The 23,417-nt window shown below is 47.5% G+C and overlaps 3 protein-coding genes across 10 annotated transcripts in view; 2 read left to right on the plus strand and 1 right to left on the minus strand.

Annotated features, from left to right (window-relative positions):
• The window catches only part of ANKFY1 (ankyrin repeat and FYVE domain containing 1), a 76,823-nt gene extending 72,499 nt beyond the window's left edge, over positions 1-4,324 (plus strand). For both annotated transcript variants that reach the window (XM_029211424.1, XM_029211426.1), the window contains exon 25: positions 199-4,324. In XM_029211424.1, the coding sequence (XP_029067257.1) occupies positions 199-331 (133 nt within the window). In that variant the 3' untranslated portion in view covers positions 332-4,324. The remainder of the gene's footprint in view (positions 1-198) is intronic.
• Positions 4,325-4,609: 285 nt separating this feature from the next.
• On the minus strand, positions 4,610-20,898 carry LOC114889599 (neuferricin). Of its 4 annotated transcripts, none has more exons than XR_003792060.1 (5): positions 20,349-20,898; positions 14,575-14,715; positions 10,507-10,693; positions 8,755-10,009; positions 4,610-5,356 (listed from the first exon to the last, which is right to left on the minus strand). XR_003792060.1 is itself a non-coding variant. In XM_029212976.1 (4 exons), the coding sequence occupies exons 1-4, from the start codon at positions 20,596-20,598 to the stop codon at positions 9,793-9,795; spliced, it is 795 nt and encodes a 264-aa protein (XP_029068809.1). In that variant the 5' UTR covers positions 20,599-20,898; the 3' UTR covers positions 4,610-9,792. The 4 variants fall into 4 exon arrangements, 2 of the variants coding, with proteins under 2 accessions (XP_029068809.1, XP_029068810.1); XR_003792061.1 differs by having other exon boundaries at positions 4,655-4,703; XM_029212976.1 differs by having other exon boundaries at positions 4,610-10,009.
• A 173-nt stretch (positions 20,899-21,071) lies between these two features.
• ZZEF1 (zinc finger ZZ-type and EF-hand domain containing 1) overlaps positions 21,072-23,417 on the plus strand; it is a 113,414-nt gene continuing 111,068 nt past the window's right edge. For 3 of the 4 annotated variants that reach the window (XM_029211289.1, XM_029211290.1, XM_029211288.1), the window contains exon 1: positions 21,164-21,517. In XM_029211289.1, coding sequence (XP_029067122.1) covers positions 21,164-21,517 — 354 coding nt within the window. Of the gene's footprint in view, positions 21,518-23,417 lie in introns of all 4 variants that reach the window. The other variant, XM_029211287.1, reaches the window with a different exon arrangement.

A 23,417-nucleotide genomic window follows, 5' to 3' on the forward strand; every position in this document is an offset into this window, starting at 1 on the left:
TTGGCTAGAATTTTGTTGTCATGGACTATAAATTATACATGCGTTGGTATGATTTGGCTGGCGAGGGGCAGAGCTGGCCTCAGAGTGCCAGGCGTGGGCTTGCTTGTCCGATGGGGCACTGCCGTGCTGTGCTCGCGTGCCGGGCGGCAGTCTGCTCTCGAGAACCCCTCTCACACTTCCTTTCTTTGCTTCCCACAGTCGTCACTGCGGACGTCTTCTTTGCCATAAATGCTCGACCAAGGAGATCCCTATTATAAAGTTTGATCTGAACAAGCCTGTGCGAGTTTGCAACATTTGCTTTGATGTACTGACTTTGGGTGGGGTCTCTTAGGAGCCCCCGGGAAGGTCCAGGCCACATCCTCGGTTGCCTCCCCAGCAGCTGCTCTGCTCACCAGCCTGATCCCCCTACCCCCCACCCCCCGGAGCAGGAGCTGGCAGTTGTGTTCTTGCGGCAATAGACGGGAACAATTAAGGACCGTGGTGTGACAGATCCCATCTCAAACAATTCTGTGTGATTGTCAGTTTATCAGACTATGATCAAGGTCACTAGACGTCTCACTAATTGGACCAGGTCTTTTAGCCTAAGTGGTAAATGTGATAGGAATTAGACCCCATTCTGCTAGCAATGTACAAGGATGCTTCGAAAACCATTTTCCCTTCCAGTAGCTTAGTGTCCATCTCAGAGCATTCATGAAGTCTTCCTGACTGGGTAGACTTCCTAGGCAGAGCCTAACTGTAGGAAGCTGGCATCTGGCTGCACGACAAGAGCTGGCTTTACTCTAGGGTAAGTGGCTGTGGACTTTTCTGCACAGTGTTTTCATAAAGGTAATAGGATCCTCTTGCCCTGAAATCTCGCTCTCTCTTTTTTTGTTTTTTTTGGGAAAAGCTAAGCTGTATTTTTAGTGAACTACCCCTTTAAAAAAGGTGAAATATTTCTAAGCAGGGTTCAAAGATGAGAGCTGAAAAATTGTGGCCTTAACAACTGAAAGCTTTACCAGTATTCATGCTACTCGGGTGTCAGGATTGTGGTGTGGCAGCTTGACACCTCCTAGCAGCCGTCTTGTTCTCTCATCTTACTGTGTCCTGTCTATGGAGTCCTCAGTCACCTGCCACTAGGCAGTGGTGGAGAAAATGCACTTTTATTGTGCTGCACTTTTTATATAGCTGCATTATTGGTGATTCCAATTTAAAAATCCATATTCAAAAATACCCTCACACATCCATGCATCAGTGATTCTAATGATCGGCTTTGACTGGACCTCAGCTCACACTAAGTCTTAAAGGGAAAACTCCTGCGGAGTGTCATTTGGAGCAGGAGAGTGACACGGGCCAAGTGAGGGGAAGGGGAATCTCCAGCCTCAGGCTGGCAGGTCCCATCTCCTTGACATGAGTGCTTCTTGCTGAAACCTTTGCAGTTATGTTGTGAGTGCTGTCTGTCCCAGGTCCCAGGTCCTTGCCCCATAAGAGCCAACAGCCAAAGGCCCTGGCCAAGTGTGTGTGACCCCATCTTGGAAGGCTCGCTCGTGTGCTGAATGAGGCCCCCAGAGGCTACCAGGCCTTAGTCGCTGCTAGTACTGCATTAATCCTGATGTGTTAAACTTGTTTTCTTTTGAAGGTTTGGCCAGTTTTTTAAAAAATGCACATTTAAAGAGAAACTTCTACCACTGCTTTAAAAACAAAACAAAACAAAACTCTGAGATGAACAATATGTGTTGTACAGCTATACTCAGAGATTAACAATCTCAATCATACATACTGTTTTTTTTCAGACATTTAACCACTACATTTTTTTGTATTAATGAAGTATGAATATATGTGTAAAAGGGACTAAATATTTTTTTTGCAGCAGCCTGTTGTTTTGTTTGGTTAATGGTATGTCCTCCATGTTGCTGTAGATTTATACATCCTACTGCCTAAATATGTGTGTAAAATGAGCTGATAAACCAGAGTGCTACGTTTTTTTTTTAACATTTCTGTGGATTTATAAGATATATATGCTTTCTATGTTAATATGAGCTTGTGCACAATGTTTCAAAGAAAAAATTAATTAGAAGAGTTCTCCTGTCCCCAAAAGTCTGTGACATATTTCATATAGAATTTTTATAGGAAAACAGCTAGTCTTGGCAAACACCTGACCACGTGAAGCATGTGGTCAGTTTCCATTTTCTGTTGCCTGAACAGGGCCTGAGGAAGTAGGCCTTAGTTAGGTGGCTTGATTCTTTAATTGGAAAGTAAGATAATTATGCTTCAGATATGAATTGAGGTAGTCGGTACTTTTATACCTGTTCTTTTAACGTTCATGGTAGAGAGAGCAGGACGGGAATTCAATCAGGGATGAGGTTGATTGTCCTGCCCCTGCCCTACTATACCAATTTCAATAACACTCTAATTTCACTTAAGAATCTTGAAATCATGTTTGAAATTGTTGAGTCAAGCTTCTTTTTCTTCACAGAGTCCAGGGGTAGCAATGGTACTTAGCTGCCACAAGTTGGGGGAACATTTTGTGAGTTCTGCATTGGCTTCAGGTAGATCTTGTAGATCTAGAAAAAGCACCTTTCCACAGTCTTAGGTTCTCCCTGCCGTGCCGATGCTTGCAGGGCTGTGTCTCAGGTTCCTTGAGTGGTGGCTGACCTGGGGGTACTTGACGTGCTCTCAGTCCCCTTTGTGCTCTCCAAGCCGTCAGACTTGACTCTAGAACTGCCTGGCTGTTCTTGTTACATTTTAATCCATAGCTTACATACTAATAGAAAAAACTCAATTTTATTCATTCAGAAAGTTGCCAACTGTGAATGAGTAGAGCAGGAAGAATAAACTTTATTGAAATATAATTTGCTGAATCAGTCAACATTGTTATGCTAAATTAGCTTTTTAACTGCCTCATGCTCATCACCAGATTTGTGATACAGTGTGTTCTTAACAGTCCTTTCTTTTTTTTTTTTTAAAGATGAAGGTACAAACCATGTGCTATATATATAAATGGAATGGCTAAAACTAACTTGCTATGATCCTCGAACACAGGAATTTCCCACAAACTTAAGTGCCTACACTTAGGACTTATTAATTTTCAGTTATCTTTTAGTGGTGTCTCACTGAATGATGTATTAGAATATGTGTTCTGTTTGGAGTTTGTTGCCTGTGCATTGTCAACCCTAGTTACCAACTTAGTCGAGGCTGGATTAGATTGTTCAGTTCACCTGCCATATTCTCTCCAGGAGTGGGGTCCACGTGACCACTAGTCCTCTACCTCAGAGCCCTGAGTTATTTGTGACCGCCCTGTTCAGCTTTCCTCTCTCCTCTCCCTGAATGGGGTCCCTGCATGGAACTCAGCGTGCTTGTGGGTTCACCACCACTCCCGGTTCATGTCTCCCACTTGTTGTATTGAACGGTATTGTGCTAATCTTATCTGTAGGCATGAAGTGGAGGAAAAGCCTTGGGACAGGGGAAAACCTTGATCTCCATCTAGGTTTCTTTTTAATCTGGAGAAAAAACCCTATTGAACTATGTAATGCTTAGATCTGAAAGGCAAACTAACTCCCCAGGTGACAGTAGCATGAGCAAGTAAATGTAACGCTTCCATGACAGCCCCACGTGGAGCTTGCAGGTTGAGACTGAGAGAGAGCTCCTGAAACAAGCTTTCTTCCAGGACCTGGGACTGCTTCCCTCGGGCCCAGGCCCAGGAGAACTGGGCATGAGGCTGGCAAGACCAGCCCCTCCTAATCTGAAGCACCAAAGCTCCCCAGCCCCGCCGGGGAGAGGAGGAAGCTGAGGACAAATAACTTTCTAAAGCGTTTGGAAGCCACATTCTCATTTTGTGGAAGTAATTTAGTGAAGAGCTGATTATTTGACTAAACACTTATTAAATTTCCAGAAGTCATCATAGATGCCTTAAAGATTTTCTTTGGAAGATCATTGCCTGTACTGTTACTTTTTTGTGTGGCATAAATAATATATTAACCTGTTACAACCGACAACGTTGGTTTTCTGTAGCTAGGGAGTCTTGAGTTGGCAGCCTGTTCAGCTTAATGACTTAATGTCCTTTTTTGGCAGATGTGTGGAGTTGGCTGTTACCATGACATACCTGTGTGCTATACCCAGGGGGAGGGCTGGGCCAAAACTGCAGGCACACATTTGGGTTGATCACCTAGGCTTCCAAGCCGTTCCGGGTGGTGCTCAGTGTGGGGCGAGAGCATCGTATAGGACCATGGCGCTTAGCAGCATTGTTTCTTTGGAGTCCGTGTAATGGAATGTATTTTTCAAATATTGACATTTGCATTTTCTGTAATATTTCCATATAAATAAAATGAGGTAAAATTGTACATTTAAAGTGGAAACCTTAATAACACATTTGTAGTTCCTTTTTTTTTTAAATTTATTTATTTATTTTTGGCTGGGTTGGGTCTTCATTGCTGCGCACAGGCGTTCTCTAGTTGTGGAGAGCAGGGGCTACTCTTCGTTGCGGTGCGGGCTTCTCATTGCTGTGGCTTCTCTTGTTGCGGAGCACAGGCCCTAGGCACGCAGGCTTCAGTAGTTGCAGCACATGGTCTCAGGAGTTGTGGCTCACAGGCTCTAGAGCATAGGCTCAGCAGTTGTGGCGCACAGGCTTAGTTGCTCCGTGGCATGTGGGATCTTCCCAGACCAGGGCTCGAACCCGGGTCCCCTGCATTGGCAGGCGGATTCTTAACCACTGTGCCACCAGGGAAGCCCTGTAAGCATTAAAAACAAACACAAAAATTTTAACACTCCTGACATGTGAATACATTTCTTTAACAGCTACCCTCTAGGAAAATCTGAATTTCCAACACTTTTCAGAAACACATGGTTGACAGCAGTGAGAAAGTAGCTGTTTTAGGCATAATGACCAGCTGCCTGGATGTCCTGTGCTCTTGGCCCAGACTTCAGCTCATGGTGACGTCTGTGACCACAGCTGCCCAGGCTCAGCCACCTGACCCCACTGCAGCTCTCCCGTGGACCCTGGAAATTCCCTCCCTGACTCCATTGTTTAGGAGCAACTCGAGAAGATCCCCCCATGGTGAGGTTTCTGCTGGCCTTGGTCTGAAGGGAGGATTAGTGCTGTGGGTTTCAGAGAAAACTAAGGAAAGTTTAGGGGTTTGCAAGTTAAAATCTAGTGATCCATAATTCCCCCATACAAACTGCATGAATCTAGTAGCTCACCTCACCATCACACTTCCTTGAACTAGTGTCCTCCTTTCCCTTACCTGTTTTCCATTTTGCTCACTCCTGGTTCGGACCAGCTATGGTGATTGATAAATCGCATTCTCTGCTGGCTTTACTCAGAGTTAATAGGCACTGCTGGGGGCTTCCACGTAACAATCCCAAGTGATCCTAATAGCCGTCCCTGAGGAGAACACTGGTCATGTTTTGTCATAATATGTGAGTACAAAGCGGCATGTTTCATAATTTCTGTGCCTTAATTTTTATGTCTGTAAAACAGAAGTGAGCACGGTTCGTCCTAGCTCACAGGGTTGCCCCGAGGAAGGTGATCAGTATTAGGTCATATGTCCTTCCTCTCATGCAAGTACACGAATTCTGGTGTGCACAGCGAGGGTCCCCTCCAGTGTGGACTGATGGGAGCAACGTCTGCTGCCTATTTGCAGGAATCTGGGGGCCCAGGGAATAGGAAGTGCTTTCGAGGATGGAAATTCAGATTTCCACAGATTTCTGAACAGATATCCCTAACCTGTCCGTAGGGTCTATCTTTCAGATCACAGTTTGTCCTGGAGCTGAGCAAGCTAGGGATGGCGGCAATGGTCTGATACGGGTCCCTTTGCAAGTTAAAGGGACTGAGCTGTGGCCAAAAAATTCTGGGCTCTTCCCTCTTAGTTCTGTGTTTCTGGAAAAACTGGAATCTCAGGATTAAAAGGCAGACGTTACAATTTCCTCCAGCATGTTGGAAGGCAGCTGCCCAGCCCTTGCTTTAACACTGTTCATGGTGTGGCAGAGAGAGCAGACCTGGGTAAGAAGCTCAGCTCTATTCACTTTGTTATAAAGCAGAAACTAACACACCATTGTAAAGCAATTATACTCCAATAAAGATGTAAAACAAACAAAAAAACACAAAAAACTCAGCCCTGCCGTGCAATGACTGTTGTAACCATTAGATGTGGGGTGGGAGAATTTATGCCCCTTTTCTGGACCATAAAAAGACCCTCTCAAGGCTGGCATCGAGGTTCAGTGAGAACAGATAAAGCTCCCTCCCTGCTCAGCATGTTTGCCCAACATGTATTAGTTTCCTTCTCCACTTCCCTCTGTCAGCAGGTCTTAACTGCCCGAGCTGAACTTTCTGTGGCTTCCATCACGGAGGGACTACCTTCCTCCTCCATAGTCTTGCCCAGGAGAGAGGAAGGAGAGGCATTTCTCCAGTAACCACTAGCTTCTCATGGCTGAGCCTTTTGGATCATTAACATGACAACCTACTCTTGGCGAATCCTTTGAAGACTCATCCACTGCCCTGGTGTGAGGAGGCTGTTTCCTATAAAGTAAGTGGTCGGCATCGAAAAGGAAACGAGTGCTCATTGAGCAAGGAAGTGAGCAGCCCGCAGAGGCTGGATGAGCGTGTCCGGAAATGTGGGCTCAGGGGTCTTGCATCAGCCAGAGTTCAGGTCTGTACTTGGCTGGGATGACTCTTAAGTGCCTTGTTTTGCTCTTTTTCCTTATCAGTTTGTTTTGGAAGGATCTAAACATCTCTGGACCTGGCCTCCACGCTATCCCTGCATTCCTACCCCAGGAGTGGCCTCTGGCCGCTCTAACCAGGGCTTTACTTGGCCATACTACAAGCTCCTTGAGGTCAGGAGCCTCACTTCCCCCCAGCCCAACCCCATGGCACACAGATGCTTGGTAAATATCTGTCGAATAACTAAGGACTAAGGAGAGCAGTGGCAGTGACTAGTTCTCAGTTAGCCTGGGGTTGAGTCAGCAGGGGTGCCTCAGGCACTGAGCTCAAGGGCTGTGTGGAACTCAGAATAAGGTCCTCACTTAAGTTCACCTCCCTGTTTGCTCCTGCTCCAGGGAGGGCGGAGACATACCAAGCCGTGGAGGCACGAAGATAGCACTGAGTCAGGACAAGAACCTTGAGTTCTAGGCTCAGCGTCATTGCTATGTGCCTTTATTAAGTTCTTTGGGCCTCGGTTGCCTCATCTGCCAGAGAGTAATTCTGCACACTTCTCGTGTCCTAGGTATGGTGGATGTGGGGGTACAAAGCCAAGTGATCCTTGGTCCCTGTCTCAAAGAGAGTCTGCAGTCCAACGCGAGAGGCTGATCGAAATTCATAGTTACGGGACACTGTGACATTTGTTATTTTAGAAGTGAACACAGAATTATTTTCCTAGAGGAAAGTGCGTCTAAATCCACTGGTGGGCCAGTGGTTCATGAAGCCTCCCAGTTGATTGAGCTAAGTTATTAAGGGATAAGAGGTAGAAAAATTGAGAAGAAGACATGTCATTCCAGGCAGAAGGGACAGCCGGGGTGAAGGTGTTGCAGGCATAAAGCAGCGAGGTGAAGGCTGGAGGGATCAGTGCACGTGGGAGGTGGTGGCAGAGACACAGAGGCTAAGAGCAGACGGACCCTAGAAGGGCCTCGTGTGCCGCTGAAGAGTTAGCACCTGATCCTTACAGATAAGGGAGCCACTGAAGAGGTTTAAACGGAGAATGCCCTGAACATCACGGGGATGGCTTGGCAGCGTGGAGGATGGGCTGGAGGGAGTGCAGTTAGATCAGGTGAGAAAGGAAGGCCTCAACCAGAGGAGGAGTACTGAACAGGTGAGGGGTGAGATTGCCAGGACCTGGAGACTGGTCAGGAGGAGGGGCTCAGGAGGGAAGGGGCTGGGGATGATGGCCAGGATTCTTACTTGGTGTGACCGGGTGCTTTGAGATGGCGATGGTGGAACCATCCAGGGACACTGGAAGAATCACCAGGGAGAAGATGAAGACTAAATGCCAGAACTGTGGAGTCTTTGGTGCCTGCAGAAATGGTCAGGAAAGCCGCCTGGACTAGATGGCAGACTTGGCAGCTGACGCAGGAGCGACAGGAGCTGGTGGGAAGGCGTGTGGAGGAGAGGCTTTCCAGGAGGCTGGAAGGGACCCCCAAGGGAGATAAGGGAAATGGGGAAAAAGCCAAGGAAGGCTTTCACGAGGGCCCTCAAGTGGGACAGGTCCAGGTAGGTAATAATTGAATGTGGCCGTGGGTTTGCCAGTACAGAATTTATCCTGCTGTGGCGCAGGGAAGGGCTAAGCTGGGCGACTGTGTTGCAGGCAGACGGGGGCTGAGGAGCAAAGCCTGAGTACATGCAGCATTCTCCGAAGCTTTGCTGGGGCGGGAAGTAGGGACAGGAAGGAGTTACGGGGCCTCAGAAGAATGGGGCAGGAGGGAAGGGAAGTGAGCTGTTGAATGCAGACTTAGAGGGAAGAGCCGGGAGGCAGGAAGAGGTTAAAGGTGCCGGAAAGGCCGGTGAGGAAGATCCTGGATGGCAAAAGGAGCCAAGAGCAGGATTCAGGTGTGAAGAGCAGCTGTGGCCGAAGGGCAGTGAGCCACACCAGTTAGGGTAGGCAGCCTCCGTTTTCCAGTCCGTGAATCTGGAAAGCTATTAAGTGAGATTAATGATAAAGGAGAGGAAAAAAGACCAAGAAAGGGAGGACAGAGAATGTTTAGATTAACAGCTGAGGGAACTGGGAGAAGTTGAGGTGAAGGCACAGATGGGGAGACCATGAACCTGTAATCGCTTCAGATTCGTTTCCTTACCTGTAAGGTAGGAACTCTGCCCCCATGAGCTTAACTAGAATCGAGGTGGTCACGGGTATGAACTTGGTCCAGCGTGGGAGATTCCAGATGACCTTGGACACACCACCCACTGTTGAGGCGGTTTGTATTGGCATTTGTAGCCTTGCCCAAACTTTGATGTTGCGCTAGCCAGTGTCCGCGTTAGAGCTGTGAAACTACCTTTTGCTCAAAATGCAGACTTCTCCCTTTGAAAACACACCACCCCTAATTTTAAGTGTTTAAAAGAGAAACAATATCTTTGCTTTAAATTGTTGCTTTGTTCAGAGTTATCTGGATTTGCTGCATCCCTATAAGCAAAAACTTTTCCATTTCCAGAACTAGCCTATCCTGTTTTATTGTCACCTCACTATATTGGTCCAGCTCGAATTAACTCAATGTGGCTTTTGGCTGTACTGATAAATTCAAGTTTGCCTAAGGGCAGAGGTCTTACTTTTAAGAAAGGTTGTAAAAGTCAGGGCTCACATTAGCAAGTGGGGAACCGGAACAGGGTTGTGTTGACACTGTTAGTTCGTATGGCTTTTCTGGATGTGTCTGCTTGTTTCTGAGTTGTAAGGGAATGACGTAGCCCCCGATGTCCTGGTCAGGATGAGAGTTACAGGCAGGGCCCAGGCCGGCAGCTGATCTGGGCAGCCTGGGAGTCCGTGGAAAGGAAGCTGTTGGAGCTCAGAGCCCTTCTGCGTGTCTGCCCAGTTAGCTCTGAGTTGGTCAAATTTGTGCCCGTTAATACCTGCGAACTCCAAAGGATGATGGTGAGGAGATGTAGCGGAATAGTGGCAAAAACAGGCCGACCAGTACTAGGCAGGTTGCCAAGCACTGGCCTCAGTCACCAAAATGGTGAGCCCATAGGGAGGGGCGTGAGTCCTGTCTGCAGAGCATGGCCCAGTCCTTCCAGGCCCTCTTGTTTCATGTAGGAGCCCTCCTAGGGCACAGGAGTCAAGGGCCCATTAGGGAAAGGCAGGTGAGGGTTCCCTGTGGGTTATGGACATACAGGGTACCGGCTCAGAGGGGGACATAGCATGTGATGGCTAGGGGTGGGCAGCCTGTGTATTCCTCCAAGTTGGGGTGGTCCAAGTCCCCACGATTTCTGTGTGTAGGGTTGTCCGGCGTCTGGTCACTAGGGGGGCCAGTTGTTCTCACACACACGCAGTGGGGCTCCTTGGCACCTGGCTTAAACAGCTTCCTGGGGACGCCAATCCAGTCTCTGCTCACACCTCCACTAAGGAGAGAAGGAAAGAGGGCTGCTTAAAGCATGAAGTCGTGAGTTTCTCTGGGAAGGGAGGAGAGGGAGCAGTGAACCAGGCTTTGTGAAAAGTAGAAGCCATTTCACTTGCCGCCTTGGTGTTTTCCCAAGGCAGTGGTCTGTAGTGTTCACCCGAACCTTCTTGCTCTCCCCCGAGGTCCTCCAGCTTCCCCTCTGAGGGCACAGCCCGTCGTCCTTTCACTGCTGCTCCAGCCCCTGCCCTCTGCCTTCCTAGGAGGCGGCACCACTTCCCTGCACTGGTGGCAACACCTGTGAAAGGCTTTTCCCCACTGGCTCTGAGCGTCTCAAAAGCAGCGTCTGGCTTGAGAATCGCTATCGCAGAGCACACGTATTTTGACAAAGTTCCCCTGAGTTAACAGTCAATTTATGGCCTCAATGAACAGCACAGATGTGGTGACCTAGAAGATGGATTTGGGGGAGAGGCGGGAGGAACAGAAGGGAAGCCCGTTTACCTCCTCTGGGAGCACCAGAACCGGCTGCCCCGGGTTGAGCTCCACTCAGCATTGCATGGTGGAAACTTCTGCTTCTCTTTCAGTTCCTGTTTATTTGCCTCCAAGCCTTTGGTGATCATGGCTTCTGCCTGGGTCAGTTCTGGAGTAGGTAGCCCATCCTCTCCGTAGAACCTTCCTGTCACCCTCCCTGTGGTGACAGGAAAGCTGACATCAGAGTAGCTGTGGGGGGGGGGGGGCAGGAACAGAGGCTTAGCTACTGCAGAAGTCCTGGTAAAGCCGAGTCCCCAGGGCTTCCGCCTTCCACAGTAGCCTGCTGGCTGCTGATTTATTAAGAACTGGTTGGAGGGACTTGTGTTGCCTTCTATCCCGATGTCTCTCAACATCTTATACGACTCTGGATAGACGCCTCCCTGTTCTAGATGTAGAGTCCTCCAGCACGGAGATTATAAAATCTTTCCCCACATGTCACTCATTTTTCAATGTTCCACAGTGCTTGAGGTACATAGTAGGTGTTCAAGAAATGCTTGATGAATGAATGGCTTATTGCATAACATTTTTGTGGCTCATTTCTTCCCCACATTGAATTATTTTGTCTTATATGGATATAAATAAGTCATTTATTGAGTGTTCACTCAGCATCAGGAGCTGTGCTAGCACTTTACCAGTATTTTGTAATCCTCCTAACACCCGTTTGAGAGAGAAATCAGTGCTCCCGTGGTCCTAGGAGAGAGACTGGGAGACTGAATAGCTGGGAAGTCCCTGAAGCTAGTAAGTGGGTCTGGCCCTGAGCTCATGCTCTCCCCTCCACCATTCTTTTCCGGCTCAGTCCTTCAGTGGACAAGCTGAGTGGAAACTGGTTTTAGTTTGAAATCCCCGTCAGAATTTGTAAGGTCTGAGCTATGGCAGTGGCCAGCAAGTGGTTGGCGAGCCTGTAGGCCAGAGCCAAGAAGAGATCAGTTCTTAGACGCAGGGACTTGCACCTCCGAGTCCTGAAGTGCAAGTGGCTTTCACAGCAGCCCCTGGCACAGGGCAAGAGAAGCAGCAGAAAGCACTTCTAGAAGGTTTGCCCAAGTAGGAGGAGGTATCTGTACATACCTGCTCCTGCTGTGTCTGTCCAATCTTCTCAGTCCCCGAGAACTGAGATTCCAGGGTACGTTCGTGTACCAAAGATTCAGTTCATCTTCTCAAGTCCAACACCCTATCCTGACCTTTCCAATTCTATTCTTATCACTTTGTTTTTTCGGCCACTCCATGTGGCTTGCGGGATCTTAGTTTCCCAACCAGGGGTTGAACCCAGGCCCCCTGCAGTGGAAGCGCAGAGTCCTAACCAGGGGACTGCCAGGGAGGTCCCTATTCTTATCACTTCTGCCTGGGTTCCCTGGCTTAGGAGCCTTGGATCTCTGACTCCTCCTTCACATCTAAATGTACACTTCCCTTCGTTCATGTCCAAACCATGGGTGAATCGTGTCGGTCCAACCTTTAAAAAACACCCTGATTCTGCCCATTCCTTTCCATTTCCACTGCTGCCACCCTAATCCAGACGATGGATTACGACAGTGGCCTCCCAGCGGTCTCTGCTTCAGCTCCTTCCTTCCCACAGTTCTTTCTCTACAGAGTAGCTGGGGTGACCTTTGAAAAACGTAAATCACACCTCCATGCCTGGTTTATGCCCTCCTATGGCTTCCTAAAACATATGGATAAAACACAAACTTCTTATCAAAGGCCTCCAAGACAACCATCTGACCTGTGTTTGCTTCTTCAGCCTCCTCTTAAGTGGTCCCCTCCCTCACTGTAGGCTCCCTGACCATGCTTTGCTGCTCCCCACCTCGCGCACTCTGTTCCCTCAGCCTGAAATACTCTCTTCTCAGATCTCAGGATGGCTGGCTCCTTCTCACCTTCCAGGTCTCAGCTTAATTTTCATTTCCTCCAAGAGGCTACCCTGACCGCCTGCTCTAAAGGTGTCACGCACACGCCCAAACATGCATCACGTTAGTTTTAGCTTATTCACAGTCCTATCTGGAATTGTCTAGTCAGTTTACTAGTTTATGATACTGCTCTCCCCACCAGTGAGGCCCCAGCACTCAAAGCAGCTTAGTTCAGAGGATTCATTTTGAACGCTTGTTAGAATAAATGAAGGGAGCAGGGCCCAAGTCCCAGGGCTTCAGTCTGAGTTGGCCTGGCACCGCACTTTCTCCTATAGAGGGTCTCTGTATGCATGGTGACAAGCCTGTCCTGGTGGGTTTTAGACATGAGACCCAAAGAGAGGACAGCAGTAGTAGAGGCAACAGAGAAAGAGGCAGAAGCTGTGTCATGAGAATGGCGGTCACCATTGGCTGGGTCTCCAGAACACAAAAATGGCATCTCGTTTCCCCTCGAGGCCTGGCCATGTGGCTGCCAAGATGGCTTCCTGCTGTCGTCCTTCAGTGTGCACCTGTGTAATAAACCTTCATCTTCTGACGCTCTGTCCTGAGGGTTTCTGGTGCCCTGAAAGAACCTAACACTGCCCTCCCCCTACAGAATGAGCTAACAGAGGACAGGAACTGCATTCAGCTCATCTGTGGTCCCCACGAGGACCAGAACCACAGCATATCCATAGCAGATACTCGAATATATCCTGACTTTAACTACAGTCCTTCGGAGGCATTTCTGACCATGTGCCCCTCACTCCCCTGCACGTTAACACTGTTCAGACAAGACGAGTTCACTCATCTCACCAAACACATCAGTTTGCTCCTCGACATCAGTGTGATGTGTTTGGTCTGGCATCCTTTGCTGACACACAGGACTCCACTTTTATTCTTCTGTGTTGGGTTTTTTCCTTATTAACACAGTCATGTTTCAGCTTTCGTTTGGCAACTTTATGGGGAAAAGGGAGAACCAAGCCTTCTGAAGGCCAGACGGATAGAGGTCAGTTCCTTCAGTGGCAAACATAGTTGTGATCTGAGGAGTGGCCTGGTGCAGACTGGGTGAAAACAAAGATAGGGGGTGCTGCAGGTTGGGGTGACAGGGGCCAACAGTGGTGGGTGTGGAAGAGGGGGCACTGGAAACATAACTTCAGATTCATGAAAAAAGCCTTGGCTAGTTGGACGTGGACGGAGCAGAGGAGTCAGTGAAAATGCTAGTCAAAGGTTCTCAGCAAAGGTAACCCAGGGAGTAATGACAGAAACAGACACGCAGGGACATTAGGGGCAGAGAAAGAACTTCCAGTTTAGACCTGTTCCAGGGTGAAGTGACACTGATGTTCCTCAGGAAATTAGCTGTGTCTAAGTGGGCTCCAGTGAGAGGTCAGGGCAGCAGTAGATGGAGAACAGGGGCCCAACCATCCCAGTTGTCAGTGTTTGTGAAGCAATCTACTGTTTAGTGTCTAACATTTCTTTAGGACACCGTTAGGTATCGTCTCATTTAGGTAGCAGGTGCGGCGCTCCACACAGCTGGCTTGAACAAGTGTTTGATGAACATGACTTCCACCTGGGAGGCAGTTCATTGAGGATGGGCACAGGTTGATGTCTGTCTCCTTCGGGGACGAAGTAAAAGGATATTTGTCAAAACCATTTGCAAACAGGCTTTGAGCCTCCCTGACTGTGTCTGAAGCCAGACGCCTGGAACACGGCGAGATGGGGAAGCTGCCCTCCTGGGCGGGTCACTCAAGAGTGGCGCAGGCTGTGGGGCAGCAGAGGCCAAAGCCAGTGGTCGGGCAGTCCTCTCCCAGGAGCGAGAGCAAGGGAAACAGGGACCTCCCCGGTGGGCCCGTGGTTAGGACTCCGCGCCTTCACTGCCAAGGGCCTGGTCGGATCCCTGGTCAGGGAACTGAGATCCCACAAGCCACAGCACGGCCCAAAAAAAAGGTGATGGAAACAAGCGCCCCAGCCATTTCCTTCTGGGACATATCGCCACACTGACAGCCAGAGTTTAAGGTGAAAAATCCATGGGCATTTTTCAGATTTTAACCTTGAGTCCAATCCCCAAAGAATTCTAGCCCCTTAAAAAAACTGCAAGACAAACAAAAACAAGAAAACAACTGCAAGACAACTAAATGAAATGTATGGAAATGACCTGTGGAATACTTACCGATGAATTCATAATTCTTCTCATAGAATGAAAGCCAACTTTGGAGTGTCAGCATCTCAGAAAATGACAGGTCAGATACATCATCCACAAGGCCTCCTTCAGAGTAGTCCCCGGTCACAAACGCTCTGGATGCGTCTCGGCCTGCAGGGGAGATGTTTCCAGTAGATTAACTTATAAATCACCAACACTGTAGCAACTCAAGAATCTGTTTTCTGAGAAACATCTCCCAAAAACCCTCACTCCCCAGCCCCCAGCAAAGCTGATCCCTCCTCCCCCTCGGTGACAGACGCTCCTGGATCTTAGACATACTTTCTGGCATGCATCCTGTTCTTTCATTGACTTTCAGCAACATTTCACATGGTGGACCATGTCCCTTGGCTTCTGTGACACTATACTCTTGGTTTTCCTCCTACCCTTCTAGCTCATTTTCTACCAGCCTCAGACATCAGTTCTTGTTCACCTCCTTTGCTCCATCCACACCCTCCACTTGACAATCTCATCCACTCCGTGGTTTCAAGTACCACCTCTCTGCCAAAGATGCCAAATTTGTATGTTTAGCTCAGACTTCTCTTGAGCTCCAGACCTGTATATCCAGTTGTCTGCTCAACGTGCCTTAGATGACTTTCAGACATCACAAGTTAAAAATGTCCAAACTGCATCCCCAGCCCCTGGAAACCTGCCTCTATTCTCGTACTCCCTGTCTCGGTTAATAACCAGTTGCTCAGTCCAGAAATGTAGTCCTTGACTCCTCCTTCATCCCTCACATCCCATCAGTCCCCGAGTCCTATAATTTCTTCCTAAATATCAGTCTGCCTGGCCCCATCTACTACTCAGCAAGCCCGGGCTGCCGTCGTCTTTCATCTGAACTACTAGAGTAACCTGCTAGGTCTCCCTGCATTCATTTGGCCCCCTGCTCATCTATTTTCCATACAACACTTAGACTGATATTTTAATTAAATCGATCATACCATTCTCTTGCTTCAGAATCCTCAGGGGCTTCCTTTTGCCCTATGACAAGGTACATATTCCTTAGCAGGCCATTCAAGGCTCTGCACCAGCCACCGCCAACCTCGCCTTGCCACTGTACTCCCTTTCTCGCTCTCCTCCTCCCCCACTAGGCTAAGGCCTTTAGTAACACCAGTATGTTCTTTTAACACTCATCACAAAAATAACTGATTAATTGCTTATGTGATAACTATTTAACGTCTGTCATTTCTACTAGTCCGCAAGTTTTATCAGGGAAAAGAACACACCAAACTTAAGAATCAGTTCCCCAGTGTCTGGTGGTGCCTGATCTTTAGTAAATTCTCAATAAATACACGACTGAATGAAACCCATACATTTATAGTTAATTGATTTTCAATAAGGGTGCCAATTCAATGAGGGAAAGAATAGTCTTTACAACAAATGGTGCTGGGACAACTGAATAGCGACATGCAAAAGAATGAAATTGGACCCCTACCATATATAAAATTGACTCAATAAATCAATGACCTGAATTATGAGCTAAAAATATAAAACTCTTAGGAGAAAACATAGGTGTAAATCTTTGTGACCTAGGATTAGGCAATGGCTTCTTAGCTAGGACACCAAAAGCACAAACCACCAGAGGGAAAATAATTAGGATTTGGTCAGAAATTTTAAATTTTGTGCATTATAGGACACTATCAAGAAAGTGAAGCCCTGAAACCATAAAACACCCAAGAGAAAACAGGCAGCATGCTCTTTTTTTTTTTTTTGGCCGTGCTGTTTGTGGGATCTTAGTTCCCCAACCAGGGATCGAGCCTGGGCCCTCGGCAGTGAAACTGCAGAGTTCTAACTACTAGACTGCCAGGGAATTCCCGGCAGTATGCTCTTTGACATTGGTCTTGGCAATATTTTTGGGAATGTCTCCTCAGGCAAGGAAAACAAAAGCAAAAGTAAACAAATGAAACTACATCAAACGTAAAAGCTTTTGCACAGCAAAGGAAACTATCAACAAAACGAAAAGGCAAGGGAATTCCCTGGTGGTCCAGTGGTTAGGACTCCGTGCTTCCACTGCAGGGGGCCAGGGTTTGATCTCTGGTGGGGAACTAAGATCCTGCGAGCTTCAAGGCGCAGCCAAAACAAACAGAAAACCCGAAAAGGCAGCCTACTGAATGGGAGAAGATATTTGTAAATGATATATCTGATAAAGGGTTACCATCTAAAATATACAAAGAACTCATACAACTCAGCATCAACAGAACAAAATAAAACAGGGACTTCCCTGGTGGCATAGTGGTTAAGAGTCCACCTGCTAATGCGGGGGACACGGGTTCGAGCCCTGGTCCGGGAAGATCCCACATGCCATGGAGCAACTAAGCCCGTGTGCCACAACTACTGAAGCCCATGTGCCTAGAGCCCATGCTCCACAACAAGAGAAGCCACCGCAATGAGAAGCCCACGCACCGCAACGAAGAGTAGCCCTTGCTCTCCGCAACTAGAGAAAGCCTGCGCACAGCAACGAAGACCCAACGCAGCCGAAACTTTTAAATAAATAAATTGATTGAAAAACAAAACAAAAAAACCCCAAGCAACCTGATTAAAAAATGGCAGAGGACCTGAATAGACATTTTTCCCAAAGAAGCTATACAAATGGCCAACAGACAAGTGAAAGATGCTCAGCATCACTAATCATTAGAGGAATGCAAATCAAAACCACAATGAGATATCACCTCACACCTGTAGGAATGGATATTATCTAAAAGACAACAAATAACAAGTGTTGGCGAGGATGTGGAGAAAAAGGAACCTTGTACACTGTTGGTGGGAATGTAAATTGGAGAGCTACTATGGAAAACCCTTTGGAGGTTCCTCAAAAAAATTTAAAATAGAACTACCATATGATACAGCAATTCCACTCTTGGGTATTTATCCAAAGAAAACAAAACACAAATTCAAAAAGAAATATGCACCCCTATGTTCACTGCAGCATTATTTACAGTAGCCAATATATGAAAGCAACCTAAGTGTCCATAGATGGATAAATGGATATACACATATACAGTGGAATATTAGCCATAAAAGCGAATTAAATCTTAGCATTTGCGACAACATGGATGGACCTATAGGGTATTATGCTAAGTGAAGTAAGTCAGAAAAAGACAAATACCGTATAATTTCACTTATATGTGGAATCAAAAAAAACAAACATAACAAAACAGAAAGAGACTCATAGATACAGAGAACAAACGTGGTTGCCCACAGGGAAGGAGGCAGGAGGTTGAATGAAATAGGTGAGGGAGATTACGAGGTACAACCTTCCAGTTATAAATAAGTATGGGGATACAGCATAGGGCATAGAGCCAATAATACTGTAATAACTTTGTACAGTGACAGATGGTCACTAGACCTATGGTGGTGATCATTTTGTAATATATAAAAATATCAAATCACTATGGTGTACACCTGAAACTAACATAATATTGTGAGTCATTTATACTTCAAAAAAAAGTGAAAAGAACCTGCAGAATGGGAGGAAATATTTGCAAATTATATATCTGATAAGGGTCTAAGTGTTCATATATACAACTCAACAATAAAAAGACAACTCAATTTAAAAATGGACAAAGGATTTGAATAGACATTTCTCCAAGGAAGATATACAAATGGTCAACAAGCACATGAAAATATGCTCAACTAGTTATCAGTGCGATGCAAATAACCAAAACCACAATGAAATACCACTTCAAGCCCATTAAAATGGCTATAATCAAAAAGAAAAAAAAAAGACAGTAACAAGTTTGCTGAGAATGTGAAGAAACTGGAACTCTAAATACATCAATGATGGGCATGTAGGTTGGTGCAGCCACTTTAGGAAACAACAGGCAGTTTCTCAGAAAGTTAAACATGACCCAGCAATTCCACTCCTAGGTATATACACAAGAGAACTGAAAACGCATGTCCACAACAAAACTTGTACATAATGTTCATAGCATTATTCATAATAAGCAAAAAGTGGAAACAACCCAAATATCCAAGAAATGATGAATAGATCAACAAAATGTGGTATATCTATACAATGGAATATTATTTGGCCATAAAAAGGCATGGAGTCTTGACATGCTGATACATCATGAATGAACTTTGAAAACATTATGCTAAGTGAATGAAGCCAGACACAAAAGGCCACATGCATGACTCCATTTACATGAAATGCCCAGAAGAGGCAAATCTTTTGAGACAGAAAGTAGATACTGGTTGCCAGGGGCTAAGTAGTCGGAGGGGTTGGGGAATGACTCCTAATAGATATGGGGTTTCTTTTGGGGGTGATAAAAATGCTCTGGAATGAGATAATGGTGATACTTGCACAACTTTCTATGTTCAAAACCACTTGTACTCTTTAAAAGGGTGGATTTTATACCATCTGAATATCTTTAAAAAAAATATATTGACTGAGCGAATAAGTGAACATACCTGCTTCCCGACTAGAGTGCATAGGTGTTGGGGAGCAATGTTATAATCTCTGATTCCTCAGCACGTGGTACAGCTACATGGCAGTGGTCAGTAAATGGATGGTGAATAAATGTTGGGCACAGAGGAACTCAGTCAACAGTAGAGCACATTGCAAAAGAAAAATCACTCCAGAAATGGAGCGTTTTCTGCTCACACTTGTGCATACAGCCATGATGGCTGCATCAGAGTGCGGCAGGAGAGTGCACCAAAGTGTCCTCACCTGGCAGGTAAGTAAAACACTTGATTCCAGTTCCAGCTCTGCTTCTAACTCACTGTGTAGCCCTGGGTAAGTCCCTTCCCCTTCTGGACTGTTCGAGGAGCTCAGCAACACCAACTGAACTTAATTACTTCTCTGTCAATGCTTCTATTTCTTAAAAGTTCTCCCTAAAGACAGGGAAGTGACTTGTATTTAAGTACCAGAGGCAGGTACCCAGTTCTCCTGAAATAATGACAAGTGGGAAATGCTTATTTCCTATCAGCTTAGTCACTGGCCGTAGGCTTGCTCGTCACCTTTTTCTTTTTTAATCTAGGAGATGGTCATTCTTCTGGGCTGGTAAGACGACATCTCTAAAAGTAGTAGGCTGGTGTTCCTAGTTCAAGTCCTGTCAGGACTTAGTTGTGAGGGCTTTAGGCAAATCACATCCTCCAATCCCCCAAGATATAAAATAGGGAGGACAGAATAATCCTCATTTGACAAATGTTCTTTGAGGCCTAACGTGCCAGCTTTGTTCTAAGTACTGAAGGACTGTAAATGAGGCCAGACTCCTTCCCTGTGCTCTAACCTGATAAACTTTTTTAAGGAAGGCAGACAAATGCATTTGTACTAGAAGCAAGAACGACTCAAACCAAATGTACTACTTTTAGGGGAAACCTGGAGTAGGGGGAAAGGAAAATCGCTTCCGATTGGGGCACATTGAAGAAATGGTTGGAATCATTTCCAACCATTTGGGGTACTCTTGAGGCCGGGGCAGGGCGTCACTCATCTCTGGGCCGAGAGCCACGCAGTGTGGCACAAAGCAGGTACTGGGGGCTTCTGCTGGCGGGTAAAAGGTAACTCGTAAGAGGCAAGAGATGTGTTTCTCCAGCCTAACTCAAGAAGAGCGGTGGGGAAAGACAGGGAAAGCAAAGGCTGGCAACAGTTGCCCATAGTCCTCCCCGAGTCAAAACAGACCAGAAGGATGATGCAGCTGAGCCCGGTTCCCACGCTGGTCTGACGAATGTGGGGAGGAAAAGAGGAAATGAATAAACGAATGAAAAAGTGAATGAATGAAGCGCGGCGTGAACCGCCCCGCTAATACCTGCGAAGCCGCTATAGTGGGCCCCAGGCTCGTAGTGCCTCCGGCCAGAGGACACATCGTAGACGCGTCCGAGCAAGGCCAAGTAGAGGCCCGGGTCCCCAGGGCGGCCGCGATAGCGGGCCAGCTCCTCGGGTATGAAAAGGCGAAAGTCAGCGCGGGGACTCCACCAGCCCATCAGCCGTGCGGCCATCGTCGCCGCTGCCGCCGCGGCCAGGCCCAGCCAGAGCCCACGCCTGCCGAGGCTCAGCATTTCGACAGCCGCACCGCCTCGGCTCCTCCGAGATTGCTGCCTCTCTGTCCACAACTAAGATGGCGGAGAACCGGCCGCGACGTCACCGGCGCGACGCGCGCTCTCCTGTGTCCGCCTGTCACCAAGGGGACAACGGAGGACTGAAAGGGGAAAGTCTGGCGAAAAGTTCACTCCCTGGCTCCAACTCTTTCTCGTACTTTTCTAGCATAGCTAGCGACTGTGGAGGGATACCGAGAAAGTGAGTAGCGGGAATCCTTCCTGCCCGGCAGATTATCTGCCCCCAACAAAGATGGTGGCAAAGGAGGCCGCGGGATGACGTAGACGTAATGACAGACGCGCCGTCTTGGAAATCAGGATGCCCTAGCTCGCTGTCTCACGACAGCTGGTGGAGTCCACTTGACGGCGCCTTTGCGACATCAGTCCTCGCTTGTCGGCGAGGAAGCCGGAAGCCGCAGTCGCCGCCGTCCCTTCCCCGTCCCCGCCCGCCGGGTGCCGTCGGAGGTTGACAGGTCGTGGCGGGGAGGCGGCGGCGGCGGCAGAGCCGGGCGCCCGAGACGGAGACCTCATGGGGAACGCTCCGAGTCACAGCAGTGAAGACGAGGCGGCAGCCGCCGGGGGCGAGGGCTGGGGTCCGCACCAGGACTGGGCCAAGGACTCGGGGACGACCCCCGGCCCGGGCCCCGCGGCCCCGGCGCTACCTCCCGCCGCAGCGCTACTGGAGCCGGCCCGACTGCGAGAGGCGGCGGCTGCGCTGCGGCCCGCGCCACCCTGCGAGTCTCTGGTGTCTAGGCACCACGGCGCGCTGTTGCGTTGGCTGGAAGAGCGGCTGGGCCGCGGCGAAGAGTCCGTCACCCTGGAGCAGTTCGGGGAGCTGCTGGAGGCTCGTGGCGCCGGCTTCTCGGGCGAGCGGTTCGAGGAGGTCAGGGCTGACTGGCGACTGTGGGGCGGGGGCAGGGCGGTCGCCCCCAAGGGCGTGAAGAGGTGGGCGGTGGCTTTGGAGAGGCTGGGCAGGAACCCATAGGGCGTGCAGGTTCCCAGAATAGGAGCATGAGTGTGCCGGGACTCACAGTGGGCGCTTCCAGCCTGTTCACTTCGGGAGATGACTGTGAATCTCTTTAACCTTTATTAGAGGTGTGGAAATCCTGGACTAGGCCGTTCTTGCTCGGAAGTACTGGACAAGTGTAGATGTCTTTGCATGTTGCTGTGGTATAGACCTTTGTGCTGTTGCCTGACGCTGCATTAACTGCCCTCTGGAGCTTCCTTATCATGCTCCAGAATGGTTTAAGGGAGATGTGCTCTAGGGATCAAGGGAGTGGCCATGAAAACCATTCTGTTTTATTGGCCAGTGGGTTTTTGCAGGGCCCCTTTTGAATCCAGTGTGTGGGCCTGACGAATGTGGGAGGAGAATAACACATATTGGAAATTTTCACATTCTGAAATCCATTCTCATCACGCAGAAACTAGCTTTTCCAAAACACACATTTGTTTTAGAATTTTGAAAAGTCATATTTTCGACTCATTTAAACCTACCTAGAACCTAAAACTGACAGGCAAATACCAGGTTTCCTGTCACTACTTGTAATTGTATATAATAGTTTTGAGCATAGTCACCAACATTGTTTCTGTTAAGTGATTAACTGCAAATTGATATGGCAACAAAATATTTTCCTTGAAGGGGATCTTAGAGAAATTATCTGTACCGCATTCTTCATTTTAGAGTTAAGAAAAGAACTGATCCAGGATCACCCTGTGAATCATTGGCAAAACTGAGACTGTCACTCAGATCTCTTGGTTTTTTGTTTTTCTTACGTCACACTACCTCCTTGGGGCCCTATTTCTTTAACTCCACAATGTTATAACAAAAAGGTGCTTAATTTGTGAAAATGGGTAAACCATGTAGTATATTCAGTGTCAGTGAAGGGCGAGTGCATAAAGCAGTAAACTGACAGGTACTTGTAATGCCATTAAAAAGTGATGTACACTTTAAAACCAGAGGCTTTTAAAATATTTTAAGGATGTTTTCCTCTACATGGCCAGAATTCAGATAATGTGGTTTCTTATATTTTCCTTTTAAAAATACCTGTAAAGAATCCCGACTTTTGAAAATGTTGGTCATATAACTTAGTGAAGTGTCTCCATTTTTTTTTTTAATTCCAGGAGCATTCATGATAGTTTCCACTCTTTTTGTTTTGTTCTGGTTTGTTTTTTGGCTGCGTGGCTTGTGGGATCTTATTTCCCTGACCAGGGATCAAACCTGGGCCCCCTGCAGTGGAAGAGTGGAGTCCTAGTTACTGGACTGCCAGGGAATTCCCAATACTTTCCACTCTAGTCCTAGGTGTGTAAAGAGAAAATGAAGCAGTGTCAGAAAGAGCTGTGCAGATCTCTTGAAGGAGTTAGCACATTTCAAAATTGTCCAAAAGAGAATGGAGAGAAACAGTGTTTACATTGTGAGAGTGTCTGACGGGAATAGAGCTACAGGAGTCCCGTAATGTAAAGCCAGAAGTCCTCGAGGTGTGGCCCAGAATTCACTCAAGGGCTATGACGTTATCCATTCATTCACTGAGCAAGTAAATATTTGTTGGGCATATACTGAGTGCTCAGCACTTGGATGACAGTGGACAAAGCAGATAACTTGTTCTTAAAGAGTATCTAGTACTGAAAGTGATGCACGTTAACCCAGCAATTATAGGTGTGGTGAGTATTATCCAAGGGAAAGCATAGTGAAAAAATAGGAGTATTTAAGCTCATCCAGGGTGTCAAGGAAGACTTACCTGAGAAAGTTAACTTTTCAGCTCTGATTTGAAGGCTGAAAGCAGACA

The sequence above is a fragment of the Monodon monoceros genome, unplaced genomic scaffold, assembly GCF_005190385.1.
Source record: "Monodon monoceros isolate NGI ecotype Baffin Bay Population unplaced genomic scaffold, NGI_Narwhal_1 Super_Scaffold_9, whole genome shotgun sequence".
NCBI classification, from domain to species: Eukaryota; Metazoa; Chordata; class Mammalia; order Artiodactyla; family Monodontidae; genus Monodon; species Monodon monoceros.

Coding starts and splice junctions, on each gene's coding strand:
- LOC114889599 (XM_029212976.1), bottom strand. CDS start 20,598: ATGCTGAGCCTCGGCAGGCGTGGGCTCTGGCTGGGCCTGGCCGCGGCG. Junction 14,716..20,348: donor CCACTATAGCGGCTTCGCAG/GTATTAGCGGGG, acceptor TCTCCCCTGCAG/GCCGAGACGCATCCAGAGCG. Junction 10,694..14,574: donor GAAGAATTATGAATTCATCG/GTAAGTATTCCA, acceptor CTGTCACCACAG/GGAGGGTGACAGGAAGGTTC.